Source organism: Triturus cristatus, chromosome 10 (assembly GCF_964204655.1).
Source record: "Triturus cristatus chromosome 10, aTriCri1.1, whole genome shotgun sequence".
NCBI lineage: Eukaryota > Metazoa > Chordata > Amphibia > Caudata > Salamandridae > Triturus > Triturus cristatus.
This window is the reverse complement of record NC_140593.1, coordinates 538,429,801-538,444,397: the sequence shown is the minus strand read 5'-3', so window position 1 is coordinate 538,444,397 and position 14,597 is coordinate 538,429,801. Positions and strand designations below refer to the sequence as shown.

Genomic DNA, 14,597 nt, shown 5'->3' with positions numbered 1-14,597 from the left:
TTCCAGTGCTGAGTCTCTCACACAGCTCTGCCGGGGCACCTCATGAGTGATGTGCAGCTCATCCTGTTTTCCAGTGCTGAGTCTCTCACACAGCTCTGCCAATGCTACTCATGTGTGATGTGCAGCTCATCCTGTTTTCCAGTGCTGAGTCTCTCACACAGCTCTGCCAATGCTACTCATGAGTGATGTGCAGCTCATCCTGTTTTCCAGTGCTGAGTCTCTCACACAGCTCTGCCGGGGCACCTTATGAGTGATGTGCAGCTCATCTTGTTTTCCAGTGCTGAGTCTCTCACAAAGCTCTGCCAATGCTACTCATGTGTGATCTGCAGCTCATCTTGTTTTCCAGTGCTGAGTCTCTCACACAGCTCTGCCAATGCTACTCATGTGTGATGTGCAGCTCATCTTCTGTTCCAGCACTGATATTTTCACACATCTCTGCCTATGGGTGATGTGCCACTCATCTACTGTTCTCACACAGCTCTGCCAATGCACCTCATGTGTGATGTGCAGCACATCTTGTTTTCCAGTGCTGAAACTCTCATACAGCTCCACCAATGCACCTTACGTGTGATGTGCCGCTCATCTTCTGTTCCAGCGCTGAGACTCTCGCACAACTCGGCTGATGCACATTGTGTGTGTTGTGCAGCACTTCTTTTGTTACAACACTGAGACTGTCCCACAGCACTGCTGATGCACTGCATTTCTGATTTGCAAAACCCCTGCAGTTGCAACACATAGCCCTACTGCAGCTGCCTCGATTCACTTTATCTCAGGAGTACAACGTCCACCGGCATTCTAGCACTGGAAGCCACAAAAGGCTCTACTACTGGCCCTTGATCCTAATGGGCCTTTCCTGCTGTTCTCCTGTCAATGGGAGTCGTGCACAGATTTGACCATACACATCCTTTCTGATATGCATCACTCTCTGCTTTGAAACAATAAGACCTGCATAGAGCTCTTCTGATGCACCTCATTACCAATGTGCAGTTATTTCAGCTATTTTACCACCAAGGCCCCCAAACAGCTCTTCCATGCACCTCATTTTGCCGTGCACCACTATGTGCACTGTTGAATGAGGTGCATTGATAACACAAGGTCCCACACACAGCTCTGTCGATGCACCTCACTTCTGATGTGTAGCACTCTGTGCCGATCCAGCACTAAGGTCCACACAGAGATCTCCTGATGCACCTCATTTCCAGTGTTTGGCACTCTCTGATATTACACCACTAAAAAGAACTACATTACACACAGCTCTTCTGAGGCATCTCATTTCTGATGTCTCTTCTTTTCTAGCACTGAGACCCACACATGTCCCCAAGTGACTAGAAAAGTAACCCCAACATTATTCGCCGAAAGTAACAAAGCAAACAGAAACTCACAAGGCTGTTTTTGTCCCATCTATTTCTGTGCAGGGACCATGGACAATTCCCCGTTGTGCACAGAAGGTTACAACGTTTCACTTTACACTGATACAGTCATCAAATATCCACCCAAAACTCAGGCTGAGATGGGGTTCGAACCTCAGTAATTCAGCGTCTGCTCTTTAATAAATGTGCTTTTATTATTTTAGAGGCTGCGGTCAACAACAGGGGCTGACTGCATGGGAGGTCTGTGGAGATCTGAGTGAAATATTACAACAAGCAGTGACGAAGCCAAGAGGAATCGACTCTGCCTGTGTGTGCTTGTTCATGTGCATAACATTCCAAATAAGCTTAGAAATGCAGTCTCTGTAAACGCTGCACTGTTTGCAAGGCTGGATAGTGGAAGTAGGCACACAGTCTGCAAACACTACCCTGTTCTTGGGATGCCCTTTGACACGGAGCATGTCACTTAACACTGCAGTGTTTGTGACATGTGATTAGCATAGGCAGACACAGTCTATGATACTGGGTTATTGATAGAAAGTGATTCCTGCAGACATGCAGTAGGAAAGTCTATTTGTAAAAGGCTTTGTGCAGGCAGATTGACTAAAATACTGCACTATCAGTAATGTGTGCATAGTGTAGACGGACTTTGCAATGTCATGACTGCAGCTAGATCAGTGCTTAATTTAAAAAAAAAAAAAAAGAGAGTGCCAGGGCCCGGACCAGGAGGCCACTGCAGCTTGCACCACCCATCGCCCCTTTCATCGCTGTCAAAACAACTACTAACCATCTCTCTTGCATGTAAATGTGACAGTTCAGATTATTCCAGGTCCCCAAAGCTAAAGGAATGGCTGGGGAGGTGGGTATTAGCTATTTTTAACCTCTTCAGTGCCCCGCCCTTTCCAAGCCCTGTGCCGGGCGTTTCATTAGCGGGCGGGGTTCATGACGAGATAGTCTCGTCATGGGCACAGCGCAACCGCGCTCCATGACGAGACTATCTCGTCATGGGCACTGAAGGGGTTAATGTATATTGTATTCATAAACAACCGTTGGCCTGCTCATCTCTAAATAAGATGAACAGCGCCACTATGTGGCAGATTGTCATTAGTGCGGTGTTGACAATTCAGTGCTGGTGCCGAGCACCAGAAACCAATTACGTGCCGGTGCTGAACACCGGAAACCACCTGCTCAAAATAAGCACAGAGCTAGATACACTATAAACACTGCACTATTTGTATTATTCATTTTGTGTACAATGATAATTGTAAACCCTGCACATCAAAATTTGGGGAGATAAAAGACAGAAACAGGAGTATGTCGCCCTTGTGAGCACAGCAGTAGGACTATGTCTAAGAATACCTGTCGTAAAATGTAGCTAACTCTGATTTTGCCGTGGACTGGTGAAAAAAGCCCCACAATGTTCATTAGTGTGGTGACACAGACAGATACGCTAAACCATGCAACATCTACACCTTGTGCTTAATGTAGACACACAGCTATATTGAGCACACAGCACTAAATGGATGTGTAAGAATGCAGACTGTAAACACATCTATTTCTAAGATGTTTGTACAGACACAATTACAAGCTGTAAACACTGCATAGATCACTAACGTGAAGGGCGCTGTTAGCTGTGAACACTGCACTGTTAGTAAGGAATGTTTATTGCAGCCAGGCACATAGCCAGATTGTAAGCACTGCACAGATCAGCAACATTAATGGTGCTGTTAGAAGACATTACTTTCTATATCCAGATAAGTTGTTAGGAGCTGTCCTATGACTAACTTGGGTTGTATGCAGTAGTCTAAACTTATATAAACCGTATGACCCCCGGAAGTACTAATACCTTAACCCTTAGCAGTCGGCAGCCTATTGTAGTACACCCAGATGTACAATAACTCTCATATGCAGCTTAATCCTCTTACACTCACTTATGAAACATCTGCTATGGGTCTTGTCCATCAGGCATTACTGTGCCAGCCCATGCATCAGCCATATCCAACGGAATAGGCATGGAATAACTGAAGAGTTCAGCTACATGTTGCTGCCCAAGGACTGGACTCTAGTCCACCACTACAGGCGCCAATGAACTTCATAGTACGATCGTTAATTGACATCCCACAATGACAATCAGTTGTGGGACGACAGTAACGAAGTCCATCGCAGCAGATCTCCTCTCCAACCATGCCTGCTCATGGCCATAAACGTAAACTAGACAACTGGAAATAGACAACCGAGAGCAGTAGGCAGCGAGGTGGACTATGATCATAAGAAATACCATAAAGAGACCTGCAGAGATGCTCAAAGCGGCCAGCGTATTGAAAACTATCAACTAGCCACTATGTCTTAACGCCTCTTCATCCAACACCCTGCTAAGGGCCGCATCACATAACACGGTAACGGCACCTCGATGATCATTGTGCTTTTACGTTTTCTGTGGTTACCCTTCAACTGTCAGTCTTAATGTTGATTCATGGATTTCATTATTTTTTGGCTCAATAAACCATACTGCTTTCAGAACAGTCCAGGTTATTTTCCATTGAGCAGCAAATTTGCAGGCTGGAGATGTTCCAGGAGGTGATCAGTATTTTACCCATTGCATTAATATAAGTTTGGATTTACAGTATTTAAGTGTTGAAGTCTCCATGGGCAATCATCCAAAAACTGAATGCTGGAATTTTTGCTGCTCTTTGGTACCGGAATAGTCTGATATTGCAGTGAAACAGGGGGTTTTCAACAGGATAGATGGGGATTGTATTAAGTATTTAAAAAAATACGCACTGATAAAGTCAATAGGTCTGATATTCGCTGCCAGCCATGCTTGTTTAGATTAGTCATCATTTTTGCAAAATTTAACTTTGGAAAAGCTGCCGACCTTCACCAATCTAAAAAAAAAAAAAAAATGACTACAAAACGAAAGTATTTTTTGGTCTCAAAAAGCTCACTGCCCCATGCTGTATTCTGTAGTGGGAGTGAGGAAATTGTGAATGACACAGTAATAGACCAATGGATGAAGACAACTGGCTGAAATGCCCCATAAGTACATTATACATATAATGTTAGTAAAATCAAAAGTTCTTAGCTAATGCCAAACCGAAAAAAGGAACCTTCACGCTTCTGGCACAATCATGGTGGGTTTAGCAGCCGCTTCAGTAACAAACAGGCAGGTTTGCTTTTTAAACCATCATTTAATGTTTCTGCACTAAGGACACTGGGGCATAATTCCCCCTCTACTTCCTCCCCTGATGATCCTGGCCGTATCTCAGATGAACCAGTTGAAATCCTAAGGTTCAAGAAATGCTAGAGTGGTGGCATGGCTTTCTCTAGTCAGTGAAGTTTGGAACACTCTACTAACAGCAATGAAGACACTTACACACCATCGTGCATTCCAGAAAGCAATAAACATTGTTTACACCCCTCCCCAATCCCCCATCTGTAAATACTATTCTGCAATCTCTGCATTATTCTACTACACCTATGCTGCAATGGGGCTGACTTCACAATGTGATTAGGCATTAAACATGGATCATTTGTGACCTGGTGTAGGGCACCCTGCACCTGTATCACACAAAAAAGGACAAAGCAATGTGGACATTCTGAACTATGACAACGCACACCTGTGCTGGGATGGTCTGCCATCACTTAAAATACAGATCAAAGATCAAAACCGAGGTGGCACCATGATACACGAGGTAAGCATGTATACAAGCTTTGACTTGTGCCTAATTAAGCAAGCCTGCAAGGTTTGGCCTGCACCCCGCATTCAATACAGCAACCATGCTTGCTTGCTCCAACTTGCATCAATTTGAGCAATTTCAAAAGAGTGCTAATTTGCTTTGAAATACAGAACTAGAGAGGTTATGTATTCAACCAAGAGCCCCACTCTATCCATCTCACTCCTGATCCTCACAAAAGTAGGCATAGAAACGTGGGGGCAAGACTAGCGCACCTCGGAGGACCCAACCCTAAAACACCAATGCTTCGTACCTAGGCCGTATATGTGCTCTAACCACCACACATGTAAGCTCAGGTATATGCTAAAGCTGTCTACACAATGACGAAGTAAGTTGAGGCTCACTCCAAACAGGGCAAGGCAACTGCACGTGCGAGTTCTAGGTTACACCAAACTGGACCAGACGCCCAGACACCCAATCCCAGACCGCGCATTACCAAACGAGGTAACACTCACGCAAGCTGGAGCTTGAACCAGGTTTGGACCAGGACAACAGCAGGCTGCAGAGCCAAACCCAGCAGGAGAAACACTCTAATCATATACCAAACAATCAGCAACTATGCATTGCTGCAAAACTGGGTACCTCCGCAGGTGCTAAGGAATCAATTGATCTGTTACATGAGTCAGATAGGGCACAAATTGTATGATAGACAGTGCTGTCAGGTGGGCTACAACTTTCAGCAATTTTAAATTGTTACTTACCACAGGCCGAAAGTCCAAGCGCCTAGAGGTGACTCAGTTCAGTGTGTGCTGCCTGAAAAAGTACACTGTGCCCTTTGATATTTGTACAGTGCTGTGACACCAATAGGTGTAGCAGTAGGTAAAACAGCAATATTAAAAATAAATGAACTAAAAAAGTAATTTTTTTTTAAAGTTTTGAAAATTGATCAGGATTTTATCAATGACAATACAATAGGGGAATAACATCATCACATGATTTTAGTTAAATTATTGAAGCATTGAAATCAGAGGATACATAATAGTCTCATGGGTCTTGCTTTCTGTGCTCTCTGTGTGCTTAAAAATCTTAAAATATTGCCAAAAACGAAATATTAGTTTCATATATTGCCTTATCTAACTTAAAAAACAATAAAGTGAATGAATTTAAACCTAGACGGCAACGTTGGTGCAAGCTTAAGAAAGACTATGTCATTCTTCAGGAGATACCGGACCACACCATGTGAATGTTCAAAATCACATTTATCACAAAAAAACAACCCCGCTAGGATTGAATATCACATGCCCCTTCCACATTTCACTGTTTCCATTTTTTTCTGGGTGTGGTCGCAAATCATAACACAAGCCTTTCCTGAAGGCAGCAAAATTGGAATCTGCATGGACAAACCCTTCCTACATACTCTAGGTAAACCATATTGGCTGACGACAGGAGCTGCTTCCTTGGGGATTTCTGGGATTTTGTTTAGGAAAAGCTTAGAACAGTACCAGTATTGGGACACGCTAATGCCTCAACAATCCCTCCAACCAAAATCTACACACATCAGCAGGACAATTTGCAACAACAAAGAAGGGTGAGGCTTAGCAATTAGAGAACCCACGCTAAAACACGATTACACAATGGATTTCATTTAGGATTCCCAGTCCAGGCTAATGAAAACTTACAGCTAGTTCTGAATAGGATAGGGTTACTGGTGTACCAAAGGGTTGATTTTAAGGCGCTATGTGTGGCACATTGGGCCTATTATAAAACTGGACCAGACTTTTTGATCAATAAATTCCACCATTAGCTTTATGCTCTGGCTTTATGCTTGGCTGATAACTTGCCGCTCCAAGTCCCTGTGTCTTAAAACTACACAGCAGGGGCTATGCATGAAGTGCTCATTTAAAGTGCCCCCAAAAAGAAACTTGAGCAACTGAAAATGATAAACCTTCTAAAGAATAAAATGGCCTGACTATCCCCAAAATCAACCACTCAACCGCTCTGGATATGCTGTACATGCAAGAGCCTTCTAAAAATGTTTTCTGTCAATAGTGCCAAGACGCCATCCATATTATGTTGCAATCAAGAAGTGCAAATAACATAACATTCAACTCTTGTATTTTTTAAAAGAAAGTTAAAAACCCTTCTCTTTGAATAATGCTTTAGCCTTTGATCCTTTTCTTTGTTCGCGCCGGGACACTCTGTTGAGTGTCTGTGCGCGTTACAAATTGACATAACATAACATAACTCATACGGTCAGAGCATAGAAGCAACCTCAAATGTCAATTTCACCGGCTTCACCAACATAGATGGATCCGCTGATCCTGTGGTAGGGGTCGCCACCGACCTTCAGGTCACCACAACACCATGATTCCAGTCCTGGCCTTTCGTTTGACAACCTATTGTGTTGTTGGAGTTGTGGTCTTGGCTTGCTTCCACTGAACCAACTGAATTGGCATAACCGTTAGCAATGACTTGGAATAGAAAATCGCACGGCTGGAAAGAGGTGTCCCGACAACATTGAGCTCTAACCTGGGCTTTTCATACATCGATCTTAACAGGATTCAAACCTACCCCAACACGTTCCAAAACTTAACCTGAAAACCATACCCCTTGACTTACTGCTTTTGAGGTAGCGCTGAGAGTGGGCATCTCCAGGACAGGCTTTGTCATGTGCAGGGGCGGCAGGGTAAACCGCTGTCCAGTGTCCGGAGGAGAGGAGAAGGAGCGCAGCCTGGCTTCTAGCCTTTCGGGCTCATGCTTGTACGATTCCAGGGGGAACGTAGGCTGTTTGGTCACTTGCGTTGGAGTAGACGGTGACGAGGCGAGTCCTGAGGCTGCAATGAAAAAGCACAATTAATTATTATTTGGCGTTCCAAGCCCGGAGGACTGCAGCCCAGAAAAGGAACTCATTAACTGGTCAGTGAGACAGACTGCCATGAAATAAAGCCACCACCAACAAAGTATACACTTCAAACAAAGTTTTACTGCCTCTTTACAACCCTTTACAATATTTCTCTAATTTTAAAAACACAGTAGAAACTTGAAAAAAATATGTTTTCAATGTTCTGCTTTATTTAAGTGAACATTCTGCTCTCTATAATGAATTATGCAGAGATATGCTCGCCCACAATGTAAATTTACTGGGGTGTATCTTATATGACTGTTTCTTTAGACAAGTAGATGGGACCTATAAGTTAAATACGATTAAGAATTTCGTTTTCTGTTTGTTGATCCCTGTTAATGATTTTACTCATGCTATCAGGAGATTGTGCAAGATGGCGGCACGCTGGAAAGCCGCCATGCCCCTGCCAGCTCAGCAAAATAATTAGCAGTTGTAAATTTAGATCCAATTAGTTGTTCTTTGTGATCTGTTGCAGCATAAGCGTACCCTAAAGCTTTCTGCACAGCACACCACAGATTGAAATGTCTTTCCGCCTCCTTGTAAATAATTAGTCTCGGAAGCATTAGCAATCTGAGGCTGGCTGCACGCGCTCCTCCCCCTGGCGAGCAGATCCGCACTTGGCCAATTCCCAGAGCAAGCAAGATCTCAAGAAGTCACCATCTATGGAGTCTGTGAGACCCAACCATAGACAAAAACACTGTGGACATTCTTTGACATTTGACCTTTAGGTCCATCGGCCTTGTTCAATACAATGTATTTTAACAAAAGTCTTTGGGTTGTCTTTAGCACAATGAGTCAGCAGAGGCAATTGCAAGTATGGATTTTCTTTTAAATGTTTTCTCCCAAGATGTGGTTAGAGGACTAGCAGTCCATGAGCACAAGAGGTCAATAAAATGGCGCCCACTCTTACAACTCTGTCATGCTTGTATTGAAAGGACCATGCTCCAATGAGATGGAAATTAACTAGTCTCTGGTTTGCCGGGTCAACATCTTGAGACCCAGTCTGGCGTACACATTTTGGGGCTGGAGGGATGCCAGCACTGGGCTAGTTTCACAAATAAATGATACAAGCAGTGATCCGCCTCTAAATCAGCAGGTTAGCCTGCCAGGAGACTTGAATGCAGCTGGCCTGCCAGGAATCTAACCACAGGGTTAGGGTCCGATGTGCCCCTTCCTAAAGCGCATATGTTTCCTTGTTGGCCTCTGGAGGAATATAAAGGAGGAAGGACCTTGCCTCTGACCTGCATTCTTATTGATCAGTTGCTTATCCTAGATCAAGGGCAATGACCTTCTAGAACCAGCAGTTCTTTGTTCCTGCAGATGCAAACATCACACCAATGGGAACATATCTTAATGGGGCCTTTCTCTTGATTTCAAGGCTTTGGGATTTACTGATTTCTTTCTTTCCAAAGGAGGAGCTATGCAACCTCTTCTTGTAGGATATTTCTTAAACGAGTGGAAACAGCTTCTACCAAGCAGTGGCTCACATGGACCCTGGATACAAGCGGGTGGGCGGTGTCCATAAGTGAGATACTGCACCTACCAATTACACACGCCCCATTGTTCCTGCACCTGGATTTCTGGTGTGCAGGAATACTGGGCCTGATTTTACTGCCTAGGAAATCCGAACAGAAAATTAAATAAGGCTGCAAATAGAACCAGGCACCGGCCTCTACCCCACCTCCACCTTTTGGACAGGGCGCATGAAACACTCAAACCTGCCTGGCACCAACCTCCCTGTGTCCTGGCGGCCTCTGCCCCCACCCCAAACAGTTGTCCCTGCTCTCAGGGAAGGTGGTGAATGGGAGAAGATTGATATCCATTACTGGGTCTCTGCATTCAAATTTGAATCCAATAATTTTGCATCTACATGTTATTCCTTTTCTTGGAACAGATACTTGGCATAGCTGGATTTAGGTGCAGGGATACTAGCCAGAGCATTACATTAATTCTATCTGGCCAGTACCCACATGCCTAAATCCGACTGACTTATTATCGAAGGCCTTGATATACACTGTAAATGTGAATATTGCAACTAAAAGAGCTGGTTCAAGTGACTTGAAATTGACACAAAAGTCACATGCATTAGACAATATATAACAACGTTTTAAACATAGTTATATATTGCGCTATGGTATTGTATTGTATTGTATAAAATATTTGTATAGCGCAGCTATCACCCCACAGGTATCCTGGCGCTTAGAGACCCTGATGACATAAGGCAAAACAGAGTGATTAGGCCGCTGAACAGGAATGTTGCTAGCTGTTTCTGGCAAGTAGCCAGGTCTTCAGGTTCTTCCTATACATCAGTAACGAGTCAGCTCGTCTGAGGCTTAGGGGAATTTCATTCCAGAGGCGAGCTGCTGCCGAACCAAAAGCTCTACCTCCCAGCTTTGTCAAATTCACTCTGGCAACAGACGCCAGGCCTTGGCTGGTGGACCGGAGGAGTCTTTTGGGCGCATACCAAGTAAACAGCTCCTGTAAGGGAAGCGGGCCTGAGTCATGTAACGCTCTGAAGACAAGGCATAGAGATTTGAAACTGACTCTATCCTTGATAGGAAGCCAGTGTAGGTCCCTCAATGCCGATATCGCGGAGGAGCTGCGCTGTCTCTTGAGGGCTAGTTTGGCTGCCATAGACTGGACTCTTTGCAACCCCTGCAAAATGTATTTAGGTGCACCCAAATACAGGGAGTTGCAGTAGTCCAGTCTACTCATGATGATGCTGCGGACCACCAGTGGTCTCATTTCACTTGATAGTAGAGGGAGGATTTGGCGGAGGGCTTTCAATAGTGCAAAACATATGCCAAATGTTTTATTGGCCTGGGTTTTCATTTGAAGGTCTTCGTCCACCATGACTCCCAGGTTGCGAACCGTCCTGGCTGCCACTATGGGAGCATCCTCTGGTCCAAACCTAAATTCGTCCATTAGTTGTCTGGACAGTTTCGCTGCGCCACAGTACAGCAGCTCTGTTTTTCCCGCATTGAGCTGAAGGGAGTTAGCCCCAAGCCAGTCTGAGATCTGCCCCATACACGCCTGAAAGGAACTCATGGATAATGCATGCTTTCCTTTGATGGAAAATAACAATTGAATGTCATCGGCGTAGTTGACAACATCAATCCCGAAAGATTTTATGATGGGGATCAAGGGGCTAAGGTAGACATTAAAAAGGATCGGGCTGATTGCTGAGCCCTGGGGTACTCCAAAGCATACTGGGGACCAGGGGGAGACATATGGCATCATACTGACTGCCTGCTGTCGGCCTGACAGATAGGATTGAAGCCACTTCAGGGCGCAGCCCTTCACTCCAATGCTCTCTAGTCTTGCCACCAATACCGCATGATTAACCATGTCGAATGCGGCCGACATATCCAGTAGGACCAACACTGAAGAGGTCCCACTGTCGGCTCGCATTCTCAACTTGTCCATTACTGTAATCAAAGCGGTCTCCGTCCCGTGCCCTGGACGGAATCCAAACTGGTCCCTGTCCAGAAGGTGATTCTCTTCTAGATAGCATGACAGGGACTTGCTAACCAGCTTTTCCAAGATTTTAATAGGGAAAGGCAACAGAGATATGGGGCGGAAACTAACTGGCAGCGAAGGGTCTAGAGATGGCTTCTTCTACAGGGGAGTCACTATCGCTTGTTTCCAGACATCTGGCACCGCTCCTTCTTTCAGGGATTGGCAGCATATATGCCGTAAGGCCGGGAAGAGGATGGGGCCATACTCCTTCCAGGTTTTGTGAGGGAGAGGGTCAAGGGGTGATCCGGATGATACCTCCTGTGCTAAGCTATTGAAAAGATCGTCTATGAGGGGTTGGAAATGTTCCAATGAGGTGACATGTCTGTCTTCCTTAATAATTGGCGATGATCCATTGGAGCCAGTATCAAAACCCCCCACAATTTTGGCTACTTTATCGATGAAAAAAGTGGCAATCTCATTACAGAGACTTTGTGATGTCTGGATGCTGTTGGCCGTGCACCCAGGGTTGCTAAGGTCTTTAACAATTTTAAAAAGAGCCTTGGTGCTATTGGGCACCTGTAGGATGGAGCTGGCATAGAACTGTGCCTTAGCTCCCCTAATGGCTTGATTGTATTGGGCTTGGGCTAATTTTGAAGCTGTTTTATCAGTTTCAGAATATGACCTGCGCCATCTTCGTTCTGCCTGCCGGCGGACGGAGCGGAGCTTTCTCAGCTCCTCACTGAACCACGGGGCAGAACGTGTAGCCTTGATTTTAAGTCTTTTCCTAGGGATACAGCCATCAAGAGTGCTGTTGATGAAATTGCTGTAACTGTTATAGTTCTCGTTTACTGAGACATCAGGATCGTGTCGAAATTGCTCAGTAAAAAGAGGGACTAGGCTCTCTTTTGACAGTTTTGCCCAGTCTCTACCCCACCGAAAAGAGGTTTGTTTTTTCCCAATCGATAAAGCTCTGGGTATAGTGATCCTAAAGCGTATCAAAAAGTAATCTGTCCTGCTTAGCGGGGATAAGTTGAGCACCTCAAGCTCAGACTGCTTGGCGAAAACCAAATCAAGCATGTGTCCTCCCTGATGAGTTGGCTCTTGGATATGTTGAAATAGGCCACAGTTTTCACAGGTTTGACTAAGAGCTTGTAGATGATTCCCCAGGCTCACCGTCTCCCAGAGATTAAAATCACCAAGTAATAGCAGTCTAGAATGTGTTAGTGCTAAATCGGCAATGGTGTCGAGTAGGGCCTGTTGTTGATGATCAGGGCCCGGGGGTCTGTAGCAGACCAGGCCAGTCAACACTCTCCCTTTGGGTTCTTGTAGGGTAAAGAAAAGGAGTTCGTACCCAGCTATCTCGTTTACCTGCAACGGTGCACAGTCCCATTTATCTTTAAATATTAACCCTACTCCTCCTCCTCTCCCCGTCAAGCGGGGTTTATGAAGAATTTTGTAGCCTGGTGGACAAGCAAACCCAATCTCCACTGAGGAGTCCGGGATTATCCAGGTCTCTGTGATAAATAGGAAATCTAGGTCCAGATCTTCCAACAAGTTGAAGATCTCCTGATGGTGCTTTATCAGGGACCTGCTGTTGATCAGGCCACATGTCAAGGTCCATAGAGATCCCCCCCGTCCACCTTTACCGTGGAGGGCGCTGGGCGCGACTGAGGCGCGGACGGGCGCAGACGGGCTTGCCTCTGGCGCGCCATCGGCGTGCCCGCTGCACGCGCGCGCTGCGCGCTTGCATTCCCCATCTTAAGTAGGGCCAGCCACTAGACCGCTAACAAAGATGTCGCTCTGTGGGTGGCGCGTTCTTCGGGCGTTCCGTGACCGTCTCACCAAAGCGGTGAAGTGAGCAATCTTTTTAATGTGCAAGTAAGTGGGCAGTGAAAACAGTTTATTGTATTAAAATAACAATTCTCAACAGTTAAAACCTATGCCGATAGCTTGGAGTATTAAGGCCAAGCATCGCGCTAAAAACCTACCCTCCGTCTACGAGGGCACAGAGCAGCAGTGCGAACAACTGAGTGTGGTTTCCGATCAGGGTGTCCTGCGATCTACACGCTCCGTTTGCCTTGCTAAGCGTCTCTAATGATAGCGCTGCGCGCTTGCATTCCCCTTCTTAAGTAGGGCCAGCTACTAGACCGCTAACAAAGATGTCGCTCGGTGGGTGGCGCGTTCCTCGGGCGTTCTGTGACCGTCTCACCAAAGCGGTGAAGTGAGCAATTTTTTTAATGTGCAAGTAAGTGGGCAGTGAAAACAGTTTATTGTATTAGAATAACAATTCTCAACAGTTAAAACCTCTGCCGATAGCCTGGAGTATTAAGGCCAAGCATCGCGCTAAAAACGTACCCTCCGTCTACGAGGGCGCAGAGCAGCAGTGCGAACAACTGAGTGTGGTTTCCGATCAGGGTGTCCTGCGATCTACACGCTCCGTTTGCCTTCCTAAGCGTCTCTAATGATAGCGCTGCGTGCTTGCATTCCCCTTCTTAAGTAGGGCCAGCTACTAGACCGCTAACAAAGATGTCGCTCGGTGGGTGGCGTGTTCCTCGGGCGTTCCGTGACCGTCTCACCAAAGCGGTGAAGTGAGCAATCTTTTTAATGTGCAAGTAAGTGGGCAGTGAAAACAGTTTATTGTATTAAAATAACAATTCTCAACAGTTAAAACCTATGCCGATAGCCTGGAGTATTAAGCACAAGCATCGCGCAAAAAACCTACCCTCCGTCTACGAGGGCGCAGAGCAGCAGTGCGAACAACTGAGTGTGGTTTCCGATCAGGGTGTCCTGCGATCTACACGCTCCGTTTGCCTTGCTAAGTGTCTCTATAGCGTTGAAAGTTTATGAAATACCATAGTACATGTGGTTTATAACTGGTGATGTGATTGGTTTTAATGGCTGTGTTTACCAAAGGTAGAAATCAGCCATATCATTTTCATGAAAAGTTCGTATTATTGTACGGTCAGCGTTTTGTAGACTTCTGGGTTAGGGTGTTGCATGTAGATAATTATTAAGTTTTATTATTGTTAACAACCTATTACCACTTTTATGAAGTAGTGATAAGTTAAGGTTTTGGTTTTGAAAATTCCATATATTATTGACCTATGGGTTTTAAAAACTTTTACACCCTAATAAAGTTGCACCCATTTCAGGAAAGTCTGCACATTTCTTTCACTGGTTTAATTGCGAAGGGAG

The 14,597-nt window shown here is 45.2% G+C and overlaps 1 protein-coding gene across 3 annotated transcripts in view; it reads right to left on the bottom strand.

Moving 5' to 3' along the window:
• PRKAG2 (protein kinase AMP-activated non-catalytic subunit gamma 2) overlaps positions 1-14,597 on the bottom strand; it is a 679,831-nt gene that overhangs the window by 456,589 nt on the left and 208,645 nt on the right. For all 3 annotated transcript variants that reach the window (XM_085632017.1, XM_085632015.1, XM_085632016.1), the window contains exon 2: positions 7,661-7,875. In XM_085632017.1, the coding sequence (XP_085488143.1) occupies positions 7,661-7,875 (215 nt within the window). The remainder of the gene's footprint in view (positions 1-7,660; positions 7,876-14,597) is intronic.